The sequence below is a fragment of the Alligator sinensis genome, unplaced genomic scaffold, assembly GCF_000455745.1.
Source record: "Alligator sinensis unplaced genomic scaffold, ASM45574v1 scaffold402_1, whole genome shotgun sequence".
Classification (NCBI taxonomy): domain Eukaryota; kingdom Metazoa; phylum Chordata; order Crocodylia; family Alligatoridae; genus Alligator; species Alligator sinensis.
Window position 1 is genome coordinate 2,364,342 of NW_005842089.1, and position 21,362 is coordinate 2,385,703.

A 21,362-nucleotide genomic window follows, 5' to 3' on the forward strand; every position below is an offset into this window, starting at 1 on the left:
TCCCTACACACACAATGTAACAGCAAGCTGAAAGGAAGGCAGAGCATCCTTGTAGTGAGAATACAGGCTGGGGAGTCAGAAAACCAAAATCCTGGCTCCTGGCATCATTTTCTATGTGACTACTGGCTAATCCTGCAAGCATCAGTGCCTCAGGTTCCCTGGCTGTAACAAACCAGTTGCCCTACTCCCAGGGGTGTGCGGAGGCTTACTTACTGCAAGTATTACTGCAAAGCTTTGAGATCTTTGAAGGGAAGGTGGAACAGAAAAGCAAAGAATCATTGTGAAAAAGGAGACTGCTCTCCTTAACCTTAGCGCTGATGGGAGCTGCAGAGCAGCTGTGAAGGAAATTCACTGTGAAAACTTCAAGCCATATGTGCTTCAGTCTCATGATGTGAAGTTCATTTCAGATGACTCTCAGTTCAGGAGATACATGCAGGGGGCTGGTTACATCCTGACATCTCGGTGCACGTGCAGTTTTTCCAGGAGCTTCAAGGTTGCAACCCCAAAAGGAGAGCAGAATACTCAATGCTGTACAGCGGGAAGGTGCTGTACAGCGTGACCGTTTGCATTTGCATGCTATCAGCGACATTGGGAGTTTCTGAAGGACCTGATGCAGCCAGGCTGTGAACGTGCACTGGGTAGGAACTGTTCATTACTCATCACCATAGCATGCCAGTTTTGTAGGCAGACAAATGCTGTTCTGCAGGGGAGGAGCCTTGAGAACCAAATGCCTGAGGTCCCCAAAGTAGTGTCTGCACTGCATCAGTGGTGGGTCTGGGGAGGGGAAGGTGGAACAGGGTTGAGCAACCTGCACCCACCAGAGTTTGCCTGTAGGGCTGCTATAGGTTTATCCCCAACATCTGCCCTTGAGACCTTGGTCTCCAGCGAGCCTGGAAGCAGCTGCTGGACAACAAGTCTGGAGCAGCTCTATGAATAAGCTTCCAGGTCTGGAGCCCATCAGTGGACTTGGTTGCCCAGGGTGTGCTCAGCCCTATCCTCTACAAGGCTTGCTGCTGACCCAGGACAGAGAAGGACACCTGCTTTTCGAGAGCTCCCTCTGGCCAGTGATGACGGGCGAGTTTGGTGACTGTGCAGGCTCTGACACGTCTAGCGTGGGTGAGAGGGAAGCACTCACCTCTGACTCTGACACCTCCATGGGCTTCTCGTTCAGTCCCACGCTCTCACTCAGCACCGCCCCATTGTACTTGTTGCAGATGTCCTCATCGGAGTAGTGCAGCCCACCAGGGCTTGGGCGAGGAGGGGACCTGGAAGAAGACACAGGGACAGTGTATGGGATTTCTTTTTAACAAGTACCATACACGTGCTAAAATCCTTTCCATACCTGACAGTATCACCTTTGACATTCCTGCCCCCTCTGAACAAAAGCACCATCACTCAGAGACTTACCTCATCCCTGAAATGAGAAGTTCAGCATCTATGCCAGGCCCAGCTCTGCTCAGTCTCTGATCAGTGATCACAGCACTGACGATCAGAGGCTGATATCACAATCAAGGGCAGGGATTCATAAATTAACTCAGCATTTCCACCAGATCCTCCAAACAGAGGTCTATCCCAAGATCCTATTTGCTTGTTCCATGGTAAGTATGAAGCTAAGTAAGCGAAAGAAGACGATGGCTAACTCTGAAAGGTGGCATCTCCCTTCTTACCTTGTTCCATTCTTCTTGGAGAACGTGCTCTTGACATTTAGGTGTCTGCTGTTGAGCTCCAATGCCGTGAAGCCTCCGTTATCCAGTGTAACAGTCTCCTCTACATTAGAGATGCTTTTACCTGGAGGTAAACAACCAGCGCGTTAGCTAGGAGAAGGATGCCGCCTCAGTTATATGCAAAGAAATAATCTAAGGAAGCACCAGAAACAAGGTGCAAACCTATCATTCCTTTTGTTGTTACTCCTAGACTCTGCAACACTCTCTACCTTCTTTCTCTATGGCAGAATATCCTAGCATGGAGGCAGAGAAGTCAGCTGGGCAGGAGCAGGCTGAAAACAGGATGAGGGAGATGCTGATTGAAGCAAATGAAGGGAAAGTTAAAAGAAGAAGGCAGGTGATAGAAAGGAAGGAGTGAAACTAGAAAGAAAGCCTGGGTGCATGGTGAAAGGTAAAAGAGATTGGAGATGCTACAGGGAGACAAATCATAGGAACAAGCAAAGTAAAGGACAGGGGAAGGGGGAAGGGGAAGACAAAGACATAGCAAGAGATTTTCCCCCCTCCGGCTTGTCCCAAAGGCTTGAGCTTTGCTGATGTCCTGGGCAGGAAGACTGGGCTCTTATTGCCACTTTGCTACAGGCAGGTAGGTTATCCTCAGCTTCAACTTCAATGCTACATTAAGACTAGGTGGGAACATGGATATCAGAAAGGAGAGGTCAAATCTGCCTTTTCATGTCTGTCTTCCAAATAGAAAGCACAACTCGGAGGATGAGAGACTTTTTATGTGCTGGGCATAGGGATATGTAATAGCATTAGCCTGGTAAAATGCCATGGCATTCACACATTTAAATCCCCTGGGACTAAAAATCTGATTTACTAACACTTGTTAGAAGTGAATTTACACAGAAGGAATAAATCCTTTCTCTGGGGCTGAATCCCTGGACGTGCTCACAGAGGCTCTTCTATCATTTATCCAGATGATACCAGCCCTTCAGCATTACAGGAGCTGGGGCCCTCACTGCCCACTCCAGCTAATTAGCGTTCATTTTGGAATATGCTAACATCAGGGCATTCACATAGCTCTTTCCTGGGAATAGTTTATGTCAAAGAAACATGCACAAAGAAGACTGCAAAACTAATTTTCAAAGCTCCAGAACCAGGGGTGATCTGTGTTTTGAAAGGGGAACATTTGCCCATCTCCAGGGATGGGACAGGAGCTCCTGTTTCCTGTGAGACGCTGACAGTTAAAGACCATTACTAAGACCAAATTAAAAGCCTGGGACCCAGAATACACTTGACATTCAAACAGTCACAACACTTGAGGCTAGCATCTGAGGATGAGAGTTATCTCTATGCTATTTATCATATAGATGGGCTGCAATTTGCTCCCAGCATGGGCAAACTCCCTAAGTACATACAACATGCAACTTTTCCTCTGGAAGCAGCGGCTGGAAATTGGAGTGTGCATTATATCTGAGAAAAAACACTAAGGTTCTCTGACACTGGGGTGAGACCAGAACTAAAATCTGCAGTGATCCACAGACAGTAGAGCAATGAGCAGGCTCAGCTCCCTAGTTGCTGCTAGTCAGTGGGTATGTCTACATGAGATGTGTACTGCGGAGCTGACTAATTAGCTGTGCAGTAAACTCTCAGCATCTACATGTGCAGCCCTATTTGGCCGCCGTAAACCAACAAACTGCAACAGAGTTATTTAATGTGCCGCAGTGCATGTATAGGTGCTGATGGGGTTGGCTGGGACACAAGGGTAGTTCAGAGCGGGGACTGCCTGCCAACTAGCCCCACACTGAAGCACCATCATGCCCCAGCCAGCCCCTCCGCAGCATGTTGGACCGGGCAGGAGCAGCCCCAAGCTGTCAAGCTGACCCCCTGGGGCCCCTGCCAGGTGGGGATGGATGCTCCACCCTGGCTCAACATGCTGCAGCTCTGGGCACATGCTAAAATGCAGTGCCCATGAGCAATAAACCCTGGCGTGAACTGTGCTGGAATTGATTGCTTTGAATTAATTGCACGTGTAGATGCACTCAGTTACTTACTATAAGGAAAGATCTTTCCTCCTGCATTCTGCCTTTCAAAAACCAAGTGTGTATTATATTCCAGGGTGTGCTGTATGCGAGAAAATATGGTACTTGTACATGGTTGGAAACATGGAGCAGCAAAAGCCATTTCTATCAAAACGGAGATCTGATTTATCTGCTCCAGCCAAATAAAATAGCCAGAATGAAAGATAGCACAGCTGCTGAAACAGAGCATGTTCCCACTCCCAGTCTCTTCAACACCTAAGAGTACATCCAGGATGCAGGAAGAAGTGAAATGCAAACATCAGCCACTCACCCGTGCTGCAATTCTTATATTTCTTGTTCTGCCCATGCAGGACCAAGGCAAATGCCACCAGCAAGATGAGGATCAGACTGGAAAGCGCCATCACCAGCAGGAACCACCACTCCTCATAGAAAGGGGTTTCTGTTTGTGCTACGAGGAGAACAAGCACATCATTAGAATCGTGATTATGTTGCCCTACGCCCCTTCAGCAGCTCCTTCACTTCCCATTGAAGTCGGTATCCAATTTAATCACAAGAACTGGAGGGCTTAAGAGAAGGGGTTAGCCTCAGGTGAAGATGCTCCCTTACAGTTCCCCTGAAAGCTCAGGCTTCCTGACTGCTAGTGCCCCTGATATTCTCTGTCTCTACATCTCCCATGTCATCTGACCGGCAGGAACTCCACTGCTTATTTTGGTCGAACCTATGCAGGACAGCGTCTACCTGACCGTGCAAGAGGCACACCCAGGACCAGTGAGCAATCAGTGTCCATACAATCAGACAAAATGAGGGGTGGAAGGGATCTCAGGAGATCAACCCGAGTCCAACCCCCTGCTCAAAGCAGGGCCACCCCAAGGCTTTGTCTAGCCAGGTCTTAAAAACCACTCCATTCCCATGCACCTTGAATCAAGCATCTAACAACCCTGCTCTTCTCTTCTTAGCTCTCCTCCTGTTCACAAATGGTGAAGTTACCCAGTCCTACTTGGCCACTTCCTTGCTATTCAGAGCTTTGGGTTCCCTGCTTGGCTCTTGTGGACTCCACAAGTCACTTCAACCCATCTAGCCTCATTTTCCCCAGCTGCAATACAACACTGAGTCAGGAATTCCCTGACCGAGGACTTTGAGATCCTTGGTAAGCACCACTCTTATTAATATCAACCTGTTATTGTCTTTGTTCTCATACCTCAACCCGGAAAGGCAGTATTATTGCAGACCCTCAGTGGTAAAGAGCACCACTACAGTCAACGAGGTAGAAAAATACTTGTGAGGAGCGGCTAGGAAACCTACTGTAGTATGGATGAATGCAGGCCATTCAGCCCACACTTCTTGTGCCTGCAAGGACTGTGCTTTCCTGCCCAGAACCCTTGGATCTGAACTCACCCCTGCTGGGCACCTAATGACTGGGCCCAGGTTCATGCCAAGTTATTGGAGATTATGTAGCTGTGGAAAGTATCTGTTCCCCTCTGCTGGGAGGGCAGCACAGGCCAATAAAGCCCTAAAGGCATGTAGAGAAGGCCAGGATGGGGGATGAAGAGATTCAGTGTAATTTATACCTCTCTGTGCCAGCTAAAGTGGCCGACCTGTAATGCTTTATGGCTTTTATGCCTGCACTTCTCAGTAGAAACCTCTTTCTTTAAGCAGCAATTGGAGATAAACCTTACAACATCCAAAGGAGGTGAATTAAACAGTTCTGCTCAAGTGCAGAATTACAAACAAGCAATTTATTTACAAGGAGCTGCCTGTGTACCCCGGGGGGGGGGAACCACTCCTGGCTGGAAGGAGGGGAGCGGCTGATGGGATTCCAGCTACACAACAGCCTTTTCGCGTTATGCCACACAATGCACCACCGCAGAGGGAAGAAACGGTGTCTCCTGGTATCTGGTGTCCCTACCACTCTCGCGCCTGGCCTGGAGACGAGAGCGAGGGCGCTGCTCACCCTGACATCCGTCAGCTTTCCTTATGGCTGAGCGGTTCGCCGTGCAGGAAGTAAGCACAAAACACACGCCCCCGTGATGGTGAGAGTTGCATTTACTTCTCCTTCCTGCTGGCTAACTGTTGAACAGTGTTTATGCTTTTCACTCCAGGAGCAGAGAGATAAAAGCCACTCTACATCCTGGATCGCTGCCAGGCCCTCAGGAAGCGCCCGAATTTTGAATCACAAAGACACTTTTAACAGGTTTTATTTTTCTGCTCCCAGCCTTTCACTGACTCCGTGGAGATGAAACCCTCTGTCCAGGAGCAACTCGGAGTGGAAGGCAGCGTCTCAGCAAGGGTGCGGAGAGACTGGCGTGGAGCCTTTGCAAGGGCAGAGTCTCCTACTGCACAACAGGCCATCAGATCCCAGCCACGCAGACACCAAAGATACCCAGCAAGCTTCAGTGGAGCTTGCGTCTCAAAGTACTTACGGGCAATTACCTTCCGGCTGGCACTAAGCCTTCAGTCCTGAGGCTGGAGGGATTTCTGATGGGGTTTTGACTATACCATTACCTCTTGCACATAGCTCGGTGCAGCTGGCAAAAGGGCGCATGAATAACATGAGCAGTTTTGCTCGTGTGGTCTTAGTGCCTGATCCTGGGATGGGAATCTTCCTCTTGGCTTCAGGGAGGGGTGGGGAGAGCTGCATTTAGCTAAGTGGAATTGCCAACAGGCGGGGTACAACTTTCTTTGCTAATTAAACACCTGGCACCCTTTTCATAGCAACCTGCAAGATAACAAACGCATCCAGTGTCTATCCCGGGAGACTGCGGGAAGAATGAGAAAGAGAGAGGAGGAGGGAGAAAGGGCAACTTCACCCTCTGTGCATGCTAAATAGGCATGGCTAAACACACGAGAATTGATATGCATGATCCCCATTGCCCCCTAATGAATGTATTTGGCAAATATTCAATTGATGTGCACCTGCTGTCCATTAGAGCAGCCTCCCGTTGAGAGGCAGGCCACTGGACTATCATCAGGCTGTGTGATTCACCACTGCATCACTTCAGCATCACCCCAATTTCAACAGGACAATGCTGGCATAACAATGAAACAGTGCAGGCCCTCACGGCTTTGTGTACAAAGGGGTCTGGTTTCTCTCTCCTCTTTAAGCCCAAGGGAGAGGGTATAATACAGAACACATGATTACCTGATATTGCTGCAGAGGGAGGGCTCTGTGCTCCATATCCAAAGTCATTTACAGCTACCACCCGGAATTCGTAGCTCACCCCCTGTTTCAGCTTGTCCAGACTGACTGTGTAGGAGGTAGCACTGGGGGGGATGTCCTTCACAAATGCATCCCACAGTCCTTCATCTAGGAAAGCGGCAAGAAAAGTGCATCATTAGCAGCGTTGCTGTGTGCTCTTTCTCGGCTCTGTGCTCCATATCCAAAGTCATTTACAGCTACCACCCGGAATTCGTAGCTCACCCCCTGTTTCAGCTTGTCCAGACTGACTGTGTAGGAGGTAGCACTGGGGGGGATGTCCTTCACAAATGCATCCCACAGTCCTTCATCTAGGAAAGCGGCAAGAAAAGTGCATCATTAGCAGCGTTGCTGTGTGCTCTTTCTCCTGCTCTGTGAAAACAAGTTGCTATTAATCATGTGTTTCGACATTAGGCAATTTCCATGCATACCTGAACCACTGTTTTCCAACAGCGCAAGTAAACCCAAAGCAACGAGGTCCGCTACTAAGTCACAATCATGCTAAGTCGCGCCTGCTTTTTACATAACAGAGTTAGCGGCAGGAACCAAACATCTGAGCTGCGCTTTGCATGCTTTTGTAGACTTCTGTTGGAGCATGAAATACAGGAGCCCTACATGGGAGACCAGAGAACTCTGCACCATATTGTTTGCTTAATAATATTAATAATAACAGTAATAATCATAATAATGACAGTGCCCCGAGTCTCTTGTCTTGCAGATTGGGTAACACGCCAGGAAGAATTGGTCAGGGAGAGTGTGAGATGCGTTTCGGTATCAGATTTCGATACAGAAAGATTTTTGCTAAAAATTATAAAGCTTGCTTTCAACATGAAGCCTTTAAAGAAGATCAAACATGCCCATGGACCTGGAGTCTGATGAAATCCCTGTCCTGTAACCCAGATGTGCAGGTTAATAATCTAGTTATTCAACAGCCACGCTACTATTTAGATTGAGAACTATTCACACCCTGCTCCCCCCATACAGAGTTCATACTCCTATGTTCATTTGAAGCACAATGCAAAGATGCAACAACACGGTCACTACTAGAGACTGGAAAAAATGACAACTAAAAATGCCGCTCAACAATTTTGAACTTGGGAACATTAAGCTACAACACCTCTCTTGGGACCCGCCGCTTCTAGTGACAAAACGTAGGCACCAGGTGGTAGAGTATAGGGCAGGGCCCAGCATTTATTGCTACAGGAGTGTTCAAACTGCACTGTTAAAAGCAACGGGTGAGATTCTTACCTGGTGTGAGCTGGCACAGCACTCAGGCTCTGGCCCATTCAGTACTATATTAGATTTCTGACTTTAATATTTCGGTAATGAATATTCATTTTCCCTTGTCCGTCTTAATGACAGTATAACAACAGAGCAAATACATTTTGCATAAATATCCTTTCAGTGCAGAAAATGCTTGTATTGGAAGAGGGCCCTCTGCGCTGAGAATCTATTATGCCTGTTACTGTTTCAGACTCAAAGTGCTATCACTATATCAGTAAAGCAAAAGCCAACAGCGTTATCATTAATGACATGTTCCAGTGCTGCATTATCAGGGCCAGAATCTGTTGGGATTGACTCTAGTGTAAGTCTGGTGAAAACCAGGCAGGGTTTCCAGAACGGCACTACGAGAACAGAGCAGAATTTGGCCCATAGCCTATTTCTTTGCAACAGGGAATAATAGGGAGAACTGAGTGATTTATGCTGCAGGTGCATTTCCATGTGAATGTTTTAATTTTGCCATCAGTAAATATTGGTTCAGTAATTTGTAATGTGCCGGGTGTTTCACATCATGCACAGTGACTAACAACCCCCAGACAGCATCTTTTCTGATCAAGATGATTGGCAGTCCCAAGTGGATACTTGAAGCAGGCTGAAAATGTTATTGTTCTGTCCACATTGGAGAAATACTAAAGAACAATAAAAATAGGTAATTCTTCTGTCATGTTTAAAATTCAGACCAACGCATTATTCGCCAGCATGATCAGAGCATAATGAAGTTATCATAATGTACCACTGTTATGTATTAGTTTTTTTTACAATGGGTATAAAACAGGAGATAAAATATTGACTTCATTTTTACAATGCAGTGTAAAGCTTGATTATTTCTCCCATGTAAAGTTACAACGCAATAAAAGAAAGCTTGGAATTTTGTTTACTTGAAGGGGGGGGGGGGGTGGCGTGGATGCATTTTTGAAGTTGGCTGGCTCCAGCCACCAACGCTAAAAAGGATGCCGTGGAGTCTATAAAGTATTCTCGTAATTACTAAAACTTCATGACTTTTCATAAACACACTTGTAAACAGTGATAACAGAATTTCAGCTCACTATGAATTGTCTGAAAAGTAATTTGCTTGCCCTGAGAATTGCTTCAGTGCAGAGAACAATAACAGAATAAAAAATGATTTTTCCACTACTAATTTCAATAGAAGCAAACCCTGCACTCTCTTACCATTTTTCTTAAATTTCCCAGGAAATCATTTACATTCAGAGTGGGATAAAGGCAGCAAAGCTGCTGCAGACAGCTCTCAAGTCAGCCCTGTTCGGCATTGAATGGGAAGTTGTGCTCGCGGGGGGGGACCTGCCAGGCCCCATCCCCTGCCTGCGCCCCCAGCCCCTCTGAGCACCCCCTGCCCGCTGTCCCCCCATGGCTGCCCTGCCTGCCCCCAGCTCCTGGCTCTTTAAAAAAAAGCCCCCACTCACTGGCTGCTGCCAGGCGGGGGGCGATCCCTGCTGCCCCCCACTGTCCCACGCTGTGTGGGGGGCTCTGCCACAAGCCCCCAGAAGCCCTGAGGGCAGCCATGGGGGGGCAGCGGGCAGGGGGTGCTCAGAGGGGCTGGGGGCGCAGGCAGGGGATGGGGCCTGGTGGGGGTCCCCCATGGACCCCTCCCCCCTCTCCCACCCCCTACATTCCAGCACGGAGTCCAGGTCCAGTTCCCTGCAGCAGCGAGCGGGGACTGCCTGAATCTCCGAAGCTCTTCGAATCTTTTCCGAATCGATTTGGAGAGCTTCGAATCAATTCGGACCTTTTAACTGGTCTCCTGATTTGATTTGGATTTGGAGATTCGGCTGCCAAATCGGGCCGAAATCTCCTTCAAACCAAATCAGCGCCCAAAGCTTTGCACAGCCCTACCATGCAGGTGCCAGGCACAGTCCAGCCCTTGGGCTTTTCCACACCTGGCTGGGAAGGCTTTACGTGACTGGGATACCTAGATCTCACCTACCCGTGCACAGCAGGGTCTGATGAACTTTGCCAATTAAGCACCACTGTATGTATTTATGAACTCATTCACTGTATAAGTCTCCCTTTCCCCCCCTAAACACGCTTGCTATAGACGAGATGGGCTGAGAGAGAATTGAGCAGCGGGACATCTAGGGCAGAAGCGATTGGCTCTTGTATTAGGGAGAAAGGCATCAGCATACTGTACACAACATTTCCCACGTGGCTCTTCAGAAGGAAGGATTTGCATGCCAAAGCCAATATATCAACAATGCATTAATGCAGAGAAACCACTGGAGAAGCAGTGTTTGCGACGCTAAATCACCACCCCCCAAAACAGGCACAGGCCTAGCCAGGCCCAGTCAATTCCTGTTTAATGTACTGTGAGATGCAGCACAGCTGGCAATAAGTATGCAGCCATATTGCTCTCAATTGCTTTTGCCTCAATAACATCTGTCCCTTCCTTCCATTCGTTTTGCCTTTTGGTGGCACCCGGACTCAGAAAGGAGGGCTAAACGCCTAGCACAAAAGGGAGAGTTCCTTGGAAAAAATAAATCTCATTTTGCTTCCTGATATTATAAATGCTTCGCTGCATCATGGCCCAGCCTCATTTCCGGCAGACACGGGGGCCGATGTTTATCTCCCAGCCTTGGTTTCCAGCTCCCGGAGTTACACGCGCGTGTAAAGAGAAGGCTCCAATCACTAGGGAAGACAATAGCTGCTTCGACCTATTGTTGCGTGGAGCCCGTGTCGGATACTCGTGGGCTCCGCACATAGTTGATCCCTCGGAGGCGGCGAGCGGCGCCGTGCGCTGCAGGTGTTCGAACAGACGCTCCAGCAACACAAAAGTTTGATTTCACGGACAATTAATCAGGGTCTCCACGCTGAATAAAACTGTCAGTCACGAACGGAGGCTTCTGGTTCCGATAACACAGACCACTAACTAATGGCTGTCAAGCTGGAGCTGGGGCGAGATAGAAACCTGCCTGTAATTTATCTCTTAAATGCCAGCTTTTCTCTCTCGGTGCCACAGGAGAGCTGTGCTGTAAAACTTTCGGCTAATCGCACATCAGGAAGTTTACGAGGGAAAACACCACCGAGCATTACGGACCTTCCAAACTTGGGCAAGCGCTCGCACCACGATAGGCAAAATTAAAATGTTAATTAAATTTGTTTACAGGGGAAGCCTCAGTGCAAACTAACTAAAGGGCCAGAACAGAGAGTGAAGGCTGACAAACCACCAGCCCCATGCATGCTGTTGGAGGGCAGCGATGAATGAAGGGCCCCCACGGCCAATGCCAGAGATACACCTGTGCCCTTTGCTTTGAATTTACTGGTTTGGCTGGTCTGTGTCCAAGCTCAATGTTGCATTTCCTCATTTGTTTAAAAATAAATGGAAAATGCGGGGCGGGAGGGGGATCACAACAAGTTACTCAATAGGCTAAAAAGAGAGCTAAAGAGAGCGCAACCCTCAGAGCAGATGGAAACAAAGTGCCGCAACCTTTTTGGGGAGGGAAAAGCCCAGTGCTGACAGGAACGGTCCTTCTTGAAGCTACCTGCTCTGGCTGAGGAATATACCATTTAAGGGACAAAAGGGGGCTTTGCCTGACTGGTCCATATTCTAAAAATAGGTGTTTCACGGCTGCTTTGGATTTATTTGGCTTATAGTTGCCAGCCAAGTCACGCTACAGACCATTATCATGGGAAACATGTTAAGGCAGCTTGTAGGCATCCCACGATCTTCAAGGAAGTCTCACAGATCATCAAGGCATCTGCTGCAGGCCAATACATGCATTGAGGCCCCATGCCTCTATAGCCAGGACAGCGTGGATCCTACAGGTACCATGCAAAACCACTCTCCCTCCCTTGGATGTGGAAGGTAATGCCAACCTGTGAGGAAAACTCAAGGCTTGGAGAGTGTTCATCTCACAAAGTGGTACTGCCTAGGCCACACACCTATCCTTATTCCCAATACAGAGAGGACAACAGGGTATCTGACAGTGTTGGAGAGAGGGACAAGCCACTTTCATAGATACAGAGATGTTTGGGTCGGAAAGGATCTTAGCAGATCATCGAGTCCAACCCCCTGCCCTGGTCTGGAAAGAGCGCTGGGGTCAGACGACCCAGCTAGGTGCTTGTCCAGTCTCTTCTTAAAGACCCCCAAGGTAGGGGAGAGCACCACCTCCCTTGGAAGGCCATTCCAGACTCTGGCAACCCGTACCATAAAGACGTTCTTCCTGATGTCCAACCTAGATCTGCTCTCCGTCAGTTTGTGGCCGTTGTTGCTAGTTACTCCAAGGAGTGCCCTGGTACACTGAGCATCTCCTATTCCTTGCTGCCCTCCGCTGATGAATTTGTAGGCAGCCACAAGATCACTTCTCAGCCTTCTCTTGCGAAGGCTGAAGAGATCCAGGTCCCTCAATCTCTCCTCACAGCACTTTTCCTGCAGGCCCCCAACCATACAAGTGGCCTCCTCTGGACCCTCTTGAGGTTGTCCACATCCCTCTTGAAGTGCGGCACCCACAACTGGACGCAGTACTCCAACTGCGGCCTGACCAGTGCTGCATAGAGGGGAAGTATCATCTCCCTGGACCTGTTCATCATGCACCTGCTAATGCATGATAAAGTGCAGTTAGCTTTACTTTACTTAGCTCCCCTCTTCTCTAGCTGGTAGAATTTGCACCTTTTTGATGGGTTTCCAACAGGAGGTGATGCATATTTCTCACATTGCCTAACTGAACCTTGGGTAGCATTTACTATGGCAGCAATGGAGACCACTCAAATGCAGTTATTATAGTACTTGAAGAGTTGAACTGGAATCTATTCCCCTTGGCATAATGGTGATGAAGGGAGGGAATGTTTCTGAAGTTTCTCCAGCTTACGAAGGAAGCTCTGAAAATATGCTGCTCTATTTGTTCTGCGCCTGCATCTGAAGTGTCTTCCAGATGGGTGAAGAGGTAAGCAGACTGGGCACCTTACGTCAGCACAGAAGCACAGCAGGGAGGCAGAATAAATAGACTCAGCTGTATATTAATAGATTAAAAAAAAAAAGCAGCAGGGCAGAAGGACCCCCTAGAAAATGAGCAGTGCACTGAAAAAAAATCAAGTGGCAAAATACAGGAAAAAGAGGTCAATGTTTATTACACAAAACCACTCTCCCTTCCTGGTGGAAGACAGCTTTGGCAGAGAACTCCAGCAGGAAAAATGAGGTTGTGCAGCATTTAATGTTTGGGGTAATGAGGCCTATAATAGATGACACTTGAGATCTGAAACACGAAGGTAATGGTACTGCATTTAAATACTGACAACAAGCTAAAGCCTTGCATTTGCCACGAGATGTTTCTGGCCTGGTCGCAGAAGAGCAGAGACCTTTCTTGCCTCGCTTTGTGGGACCCGGGCACAAGTTAACAGATCTTCTCTGGATGGGACAGCAACGATCTGAAATAAAGTCCCTCTAACTGGTGTTCTACTGCTTAGCAATAAACCAGCACGTGGAAACGAATTGTTAATGCTGTGTTAAAACCAAAGCCGTCCTAAAATGGCCAGCCCCATCAGGGGGAGTTAACTCCCTTCCTTTGTTGGGCTCTGAATTCAGTTTTCAAGCTCATGCGTGCCAAGATGAGGAAAAAAAGGGGTATTTAAATGCAGCTGGAGTTTGCATGAAATAAGCAAACATTCCAATTAGTCCCTCTCCTCAGTTGGATCGCATTTCATGCTCTCTACAGCTTCAACCAGAACTAAGACTGGGAGTCTAACATGCAAACAGCCAGTTCATTTACTACAGCAGCATGAATAGGATTAAAATAATCGGAGAAGGAATTAAATGACTCAACAGTCATGTCTCTAGAGCAGGGGCAGCAAGAGACTGTTTGCAAGTTCAGTGGAGTGGGGCTGGGCGGAATGACGCTGGGATAATGCAGCTCAGGTGCGGTGTGGGAGGACTCCACTTCCCTTGCAAAGAGCCAACGTGCCACAAATCTTCAGGCAGCGTATGGAAAATGTTCACTTGCATCAAATGGTGAGCTGAGCCCAGGCGTGTCTGATAACCTGGGAGTGTAGCCACACACAGCAGTGTTAGCTGTTACATGGGCATGCTCCTTTGGAAGCTGTTGTGTTTGTCCAAGGGCATTCAGAAATCAAATGATTCCAGCCACAAGCGTGGGTGAGAGGGCTGCCAGGATGGTCAGCACTGAATATCTTGTGAACATAAGGTAAAGCTAGGCATTAATTGCCATGAGCAGATTCAAGAAAAAGTAAGTTTAGATTCTTATGTGCATAGTCAATATATTCACATATCACACAGAAGCCTCGTGGTGTGTTTCACATAGGGCTGCCAACCCGCCCCGATCGGCCAGGAGTCTACCGGAATCGGCATCGATCTCCTGGTGACTACTGAAAGCAATCCAGAAGACTGATATTGTGAATGGGTTGTACAGTACAATTAATGACATTGCGTCACGTTGGGGGAAAATAAAAATCTCCTGGAATAGCTTTGATCAGAGTTGGCAAGCCTGGTTTCACAGGGGAACAGGTTAGAGCTTGGGTTTTTCCTGTCTACAAGTGTGGCAGGCCAGTAGGGGGCACTGCTGCGCTGAGCCACCCACCTCACCAAGCCCGACCACCTACCAAGCTCCGAGTGCCTCCCTGGCGGCACATCACATCTGGGCAACCCCACTCCTGAAGCACACCAGCATGCCTGGGGGTACCGCTGCCACCACCCAGCCATCTGGACTGTTTCTGAGCCCTGTGCTGCAAGGGGTACGCGGGCCTTGTAGTCCTTGAGGGTGTTTGACCCACTGCAAAAGCTTGGGATGCTTCCTCTAGCCTGGAGTATAAAAAGTAGCTTCCCTTAGTCAGCCTCTTCCAATGACTCCACCACTCTTGGTACAATGAAGAACTTTACTGGTTACAGTGGGAAGGCTTGGGGAAGGGGGCAGGTACAGAAGTATTACAGAATAACCTTAGAGCAAACAGCGTGGCTGGGTAGCCTTTGGTCATGCATCTGTGCTACCGTGTTGCTTTTTCAGCCCCACACTTGCAATTTTCTTGTTGGCAGGCAATAGGGAAGTGGAATCCAGGCCTCATTCTGAAATCCCCTCATTTGTTTTAAAGTGCCATTTGACTGTAGTTAACGAGCTCCAACCACAGGTTCGTCTGGGTCTCACAGCATGGGCTGGCCCTTTACAGGGTCTGGGTTCAGCTCCACCTATGCCATCACTGTAGGCATTGCACTGGGTACTTTTTGTGCCATTTTGTATGCTTGAGAGAGGGACAGAAAGTCAAGGAGAAGCAGTGGTATTGGGAGAATAGCTGTGATAAAAGCTTAGAGAGGGCATTTTGGGTTCAGAGCTGCCTTGGACTGTGACTAAAGCAGCCTTCTTCTCTTGCCTGATTCCTTCTGTGTCCACACAACATTGCATGTTCTTTTAAATGGCCAGGACTGCGTCAAAGCTACCAGGGTCCATTTTCAATGCCTTCCCAACTGAAAGAGGTCTCAGTTTGCTTCACTGCTTGGGTCAGAAGTTAAGCAGTTACCGGAAGGATGCCAAAGAAAAAACCTTCACTGGCATTTTAGTCTGTGGCATGCCTTTCCCTGACATTGCATTAATGGCCAGCCTTATTTCGCAAGATGACATCTTTCAGAAGATATCTCAAATTGAGAACTTGGCCCCTTGTTGCCATCTAAGATTCCCTCCCCTTCCCTTCCCACACACTTACTTTGTTGTATTAATCAAATTGATAATGATATTGCACCCCACCTAAAATATCTGCATAGAGTGAACTGGAGAACTTATTCTGCGTGACCTATTGCTAAGAGCCACGTACCGTTATTGATGTAAGGAACCTGCCACGTTCTGAAGCAGAAGACGGTATATTTTTCAGTGCTAGGCCAATGATCCTCAAATATACATTTTATGAGTGCTTCCGCATGAAAGGTGCCGTATACACTTGTAATTTTAAATTATTAACTAGCGTGGATCCTTAATCAGAGGTTTTGCTGGTGATGTTGTTTTGAAAAACACCGCAGCGGTCACGGCAATTCCCCGTGACTATTCCTAAATAGGAGGAAATCTGACAGGACCGTATAACATCATGTAATGTAAGGCAAAAATAGGAACTAGGATAAAAATACTGAGCAATACCAAGTAAATGAGGACTCTAATCTTGCTTATTTTCCTCCACAAAGTCCCATCTCTTTATCTGGTGGACAAATGCCTTCTTTTAAACCACTACGCTGTGGCCGTGAGTGTGGGGGTAGACTACCAGACTGTCACCAAAGCTGTCCAAGTCTGCATATTTTCTTTGCAGTTCCTACCTGATGGCCGTGCCTCTATGATGTAGCCAGTTGTAGGTTTGTCGCCTGAATCTCCCTCGGTCCACTGCACAGTCAGTCCTGAAGCAGATTTTGTAACCTGAATTTCCTGAGGGGAACCAGGAGACCCTGAGGGATGGAACCAGAATAGAACCGTAAGGGAGCGTAGGACACGAGCAGGCTGGGCTTTGTAACTTCTGCAGGCACACAGAAAAAAACACACAGAAAAAAAAGCTTTGGCCAAACTCTTAAGCAGCATAAACTCATTTAATAGGTTGCTGGTTCATACCTTCTCCTAGTTCAAGCACTACAGAATAAAATATCAGTTGTTAGGTTTTGCAGAGATACCTCTGTCAGTTAAACAAAGGAAAAACCTGTCACTTTGACAACTTCCAAACATCGACACGGTATCACTGATATTCCTGCCTACCGAGTCAGCAAAGCAGCATCCCCTGAATTTTAGAGAGCAGCCTGTCCATTCCTTCAACATGTCACTGGCACATCCAATGGGATTATCAATTTATAATGTCTATGCTCTGGGCATGACAATGAGGTGAACTGCAGCAGCGGGGTATCTTCATCACAGCTGCACGCTACAGAAGCGATTTCAATGAAATTAAAAATCATTGCACCATTGTTAGAGGAACGGGATCTATTTTGAGGACAGCACTCCTGGAGGCATGAGTGCAAGAGACGGGAACAATAGGAACTGATGGAGGGTCGCTGATTGAGGGGTCAGGAAGGCAAAAGGAGAATGGTGAACAAATACTGGAAAGAGGCTTAATGGAGTACTGGGCAGAGAGAGGTAATTTTAATGCCTTTAACCTTCTAGCTGTAAATTGTAACTATTAACATGAATCACCTGTTTATCAAGAAAAATACTTTAAAAAACTCTTGGTCTCCAAACTGACAAAACCCAGGGAGCCTGACCTTATGCCTGCTGTCCTCCTTTCGGCATAAGGGGAGTGCATGGGCAGACAGCCACAGGCACCAGCCAAGGCCTAAAGACACATGGGAACCGTTCTCAGCTCTTGCTACTTTTACACCCAGAAACTCTAGCAACTTGGGCAGTTCTTCTCGCTTGGAATTGGAAGTGTGATCAGTGCCATCAGAATTACAGGCAGGCAGGGTCATGATAGCTTTGATTCCTTTGGCTGGTCAGTCTGTGCTACAGTTCATTTCCACAGGGTTTTTTCAGTGGGTCTTTCTGGATTTCATAGAGAAGGACAACCATAGACAGCTGCAAAACCATCTACATCATGACCAGAGCCCTCATGTCTCAGCTTTCCTTCGGACTGGGAACATATGTGGAGTACACCGTGCGTTACTGCCTGCCGTTGGACTTTGTTAATATAATCTGATCTGCTCCGCTGATGCTTCTAAGGTCCTACTTACCTTTTGCTGGCCCAGCTGTGATGTTGGCTTGCAACTCGGGTCCATAGGTGATGGTCCTGGCTTGCACTCGAAACAAATAGGTCACTCCCTTGACGAGATCTCGGACCTTTAACCAGCGCTGCCAATTTCCTTTGATGTCCACAGTCACCACCTTGCTCACCCCTAGAATGGCCCATGCAGGTGAAAAGAGAGGAGGGGGTCTCAGTGGGGAAAAGCCAGCTATCAAGCAGAGCTCATCCCATCTAGATCGCAAATAAAATGATCTCACAGTTTGCTAAGAAAGTATTCCTTACAATTAGCAGGAGTTTAAGTAGTGATAATAGCCAATTTTCAGCACTGATAAGTATAATTAGAGTTTAAGCTTGATAAGTGGGTACTGACAAGAAAAAAACCTTACAACACAACTGGGAAATTACCAAGAGACTATGTGCAACGTTGCTAATTACACTGGGAAGGAAGGAAGGAAGGAAGGAGGTGAGCGAAAGGAGGAAGTAAGTGAAAGGAGTGCGAGCGCTTCCTCAACCAGAGCCGCTCTGGTTGCTCCCTCTTTGCCAGGCATCCTGCAAAAGAATTGCGAGGGCAGACACCAGGCTGGATTCAGCTTTGCTCTTCACCTTTTACAGCTGTCTACACCAGTGCTCAGAGAGTGCAAAGCCAGTAGTGTAGCTAGGGGCAGACAAGAGGGACAGCAGGTCTAGCACTGATTTAGGGGGCATGTGCACTGTGGTAGCAGCAGGAACAGCTGGGGGCAGAGGGGGAGGTGACACGGATCTATGAAACAACGTCAACCCCCAGTGTCCGGGACGACGATGATGACGGAAGTGGCAGAACAAAGTGGAGTGCAATAGTGACTCTGAATGGGCCTTGTTGTTTAAAAGGACAAGGCAGCTTTTAAATCCTCTGTTGAAAGCTGAGCCTTGCTTCAGTCCCTTTACCCTAAAGTGGCTCAGTGTCCTCATTCTGGCTGGAGGAGAATTTTCTTGATAGAGGCATAGTGAGAGACAGGACCAAGACTCTCTTTTGAAGACCCTTGTGCAAGTCTTAGCATAAGGGGTTAACTAGGGAAAGTCCTGGGGGATGGGAGTGGGATTGTAGAGCACTGTACTGTGTAATGCAGCCCAGAGGGAAGCCCTGGGAAGCTGCCAATGCTGTGAGAGCCCCTTAGGGGTGTCTGAGTTGCACTAAGGCACCTGCAAATTCAGAGGTGACCTGAGACAACATCAAGCTGTACCTCCTACAACCTCACCCCCATCTTCCAGACATGCATGTTCCTTTAACTAGGATACTAGCATCCCATAGGATAGGACTGAAGACATGTTGAGCATTCAATTTACTCTTCACTTTTAATCAGCGGGTCTTTTTGCATGCTTTTCTCTCCTGTGGGTGACTGACCACTGAAGCCAGTTCTTTCACCAATGCTTAGAGTCGGTTGCATGTTTAAATTCATCAGTATACCAGGACGCTGCAGAGAACCATACTTTCTGGCATACAACACCTCCTTCCCCCTGGAATATAATACACACTTTGTTTTTGAAGGAGAAAATGAAGGAAGAAAAGTTCTTTTTTTTGTAGTCAGTCACTAAGTAGCAGCAACTAGAGGGCTGAGCCTGCTCACTGCTCTGCTCCCTGTGAATCGCTGCAGGTTTTACTTCCGATTCCACCTGGTTATAGGCAGAGCTGCTCTTACTGTACTTCTTACATATAATATAAGCTCCTCCAATTTGCAACAGCTTGTTTGGGGAAAGGTACATGCTGTATACAATAAATATGGCAATTGGAAAAAGTGTGTTTCCCTAGGAAACTACTAAAGTGCTCCCCCTTCAACTCTAGGAACATAATTCAAAGAAATACAGGAAAACAGGAATATTTGTTATTTCAAACTGAAATCTAAATAGTGAGGATGGGGTGGAGGGTGGAGGGAAGGCTCCAAGGCAGTGTTGTTGTCTGTCTCTGGATAAAATATAAAATGGTAAAGTGTAAATATGCATGATAGATGATCAGATGGACAGAAGCTTCTGGGCAACATATGTTGGCCATGCCCCATCTTAAAACTTGTTAGATTTTAACTAGAGCTCTGTCTAAAAGAGCTTTGCATTGGCTAGTCCAGCACAATGAAGACTGAGGAGGCACATGCCTGATTTGTATAAATACAGCTGGTGTAAAAACCAGGGCCAGAGAAGAACCATTTAAGTTAAAGGACAATGCTAACTTCAGAATAAAGAGGTATAAACCAGCCATGAATATATTGAATTTGGAAATCAGAAGAGCTTTTCTAACCATCAGAGAAGCAGTGTTCTGGGACAGCCTCCTAACAGGAGTAGTGAGGGCAAACAGGAGGGCAAGACGGCACAGACAGACGCGAGAGGGAAGAGCAGAGAAGGGAAATATGAGGGTAGGGGATAACATCAGATAGATATAAGAAGACTGAGGTGTGGAATCATGACTGGGATGGCAGAAGAGGGAATGTTTTATTACTATCAAACACATAGTAATGGAAGTGATAGGGTAATACTGCCAGTCTCACTTCCCCATGACACCCCAGTGTTGTTCTGGTAGATCAAAGGGGAGTCCTATTTTCTAGGGGTGTGCAAAACGAGCCCTATTCAATTTGGATTCGACCCGAATCAGGGATAGTGATTCAATCTGTTGATTCGGATCACTGTCCCTGATTCGATTCGGCTGAATCTGAGTCTGAAGATTCGACACTGATTTGGAGAATCAGCAATTCGGACAAAGACACAGCTATAAAAGTTTTTTCTACATACCTTGGGGTAGCGGGCATGGCTTGTGATTGCTGTGATACTGGGGTGCATGGAGCGTCCCACAGGAGTGCAGGTGGGGGGCCCTCCATGTGCTTGGCGACGAAACTGGAAGTGGACTGGAAGTACTTCTGGTTCACTTCTGGGTCCGCACGCCAGGGCCCCCCCTGCCCCCTGCATTCCCCCAGCTTGGCGATCAGCCATAGGGGGACCCCCAGACCCAGGAGGCACCAGTCGTTGAGCCAGGGGGACATGGGGGAGCCCCCAGCATGCTCCCCAGACGATCTGGAAGTGGACCAGAAGCACTTCTGGTCCAATTCTGGGTCTGCTGCCGAGTGCACCGGGGAGCCTCCATGCTTCTGTGGGATGCTCCATGCGCCCCAGCATCGCAACATTCACGAGCTGCCTCCTACCTAGAGGTATGTAGAAAAAACATTTAAAGCTGTGTCTATGTCTGAATTGCTGAATCTTTCCGAATCAATTTGGAGGGTTCAGATTCAATCTGGAGAGATTAAAGGGTCATAGATTTCATAGACATCAGGGCTGGAAGGGACCTCGGAAGATCATCGAGTCCAGCCCCCTGCCCCAGGGGCAGGAAGTCAGCCGGGTTTATAGGATCCCAAAAAGATGAGCATCCAGTTTGCTCTTGAAGGTGTTCAATGTGGGCACTTGAACCACCTCCGGTGGCAGGCTGTTCCAGACCTTGGGGGCTCGGACAGTAAAGAAATTCTTCCTTATGTCCAGCCTGAAACGGTCTTGTAGTAGTTTATGACCATT

The 21,362-nt window shown here is 47.7% G+C and overlaps 1 protein-coding gene across 1 annotated transcript in view; it reads right to left on the reverse strand.

The window, feature by feature from the left end:
• The window catches only part of SDK1 (sidekick cell adhesion molecule 1), a 163,217-nt gene that overhangs the window by 12,622 nt on the left and 129,233 nt on the right, over positions 1 to 21,362 (reverse strand). The window contains exons 26-31 of the mRNA XM_025204581.1: positions 17,827 to 17,988; positions 16,435 to 16,560; positions 6,846 to 7,010; positions 4,017 to 4,154; positions 1,668 to 1,788; positions 1,136 to 1,265 (exon numbers count right to left, since the gene is read on the reverse strand). Coding sequence (XP_025060366.1) covers positions 1,136 to 1,265; positions 1,668 to 1,788; positions 4,017 to 4,154; positions 6,846 to 7,010; positions 16,435 to 16,560; positions 17,827 to 17,988 — 842 coding nt within the window. The remainder of the gene's footprint in view (positions 1 to 1,135; positions 1,266 to 1,667; positions 1,789 to 4,016; positions 4,155 to 6,845; positions 7,011 to 16,434; positions 16,561 to 17,826; positions 17,989 to 21,362) is intronic.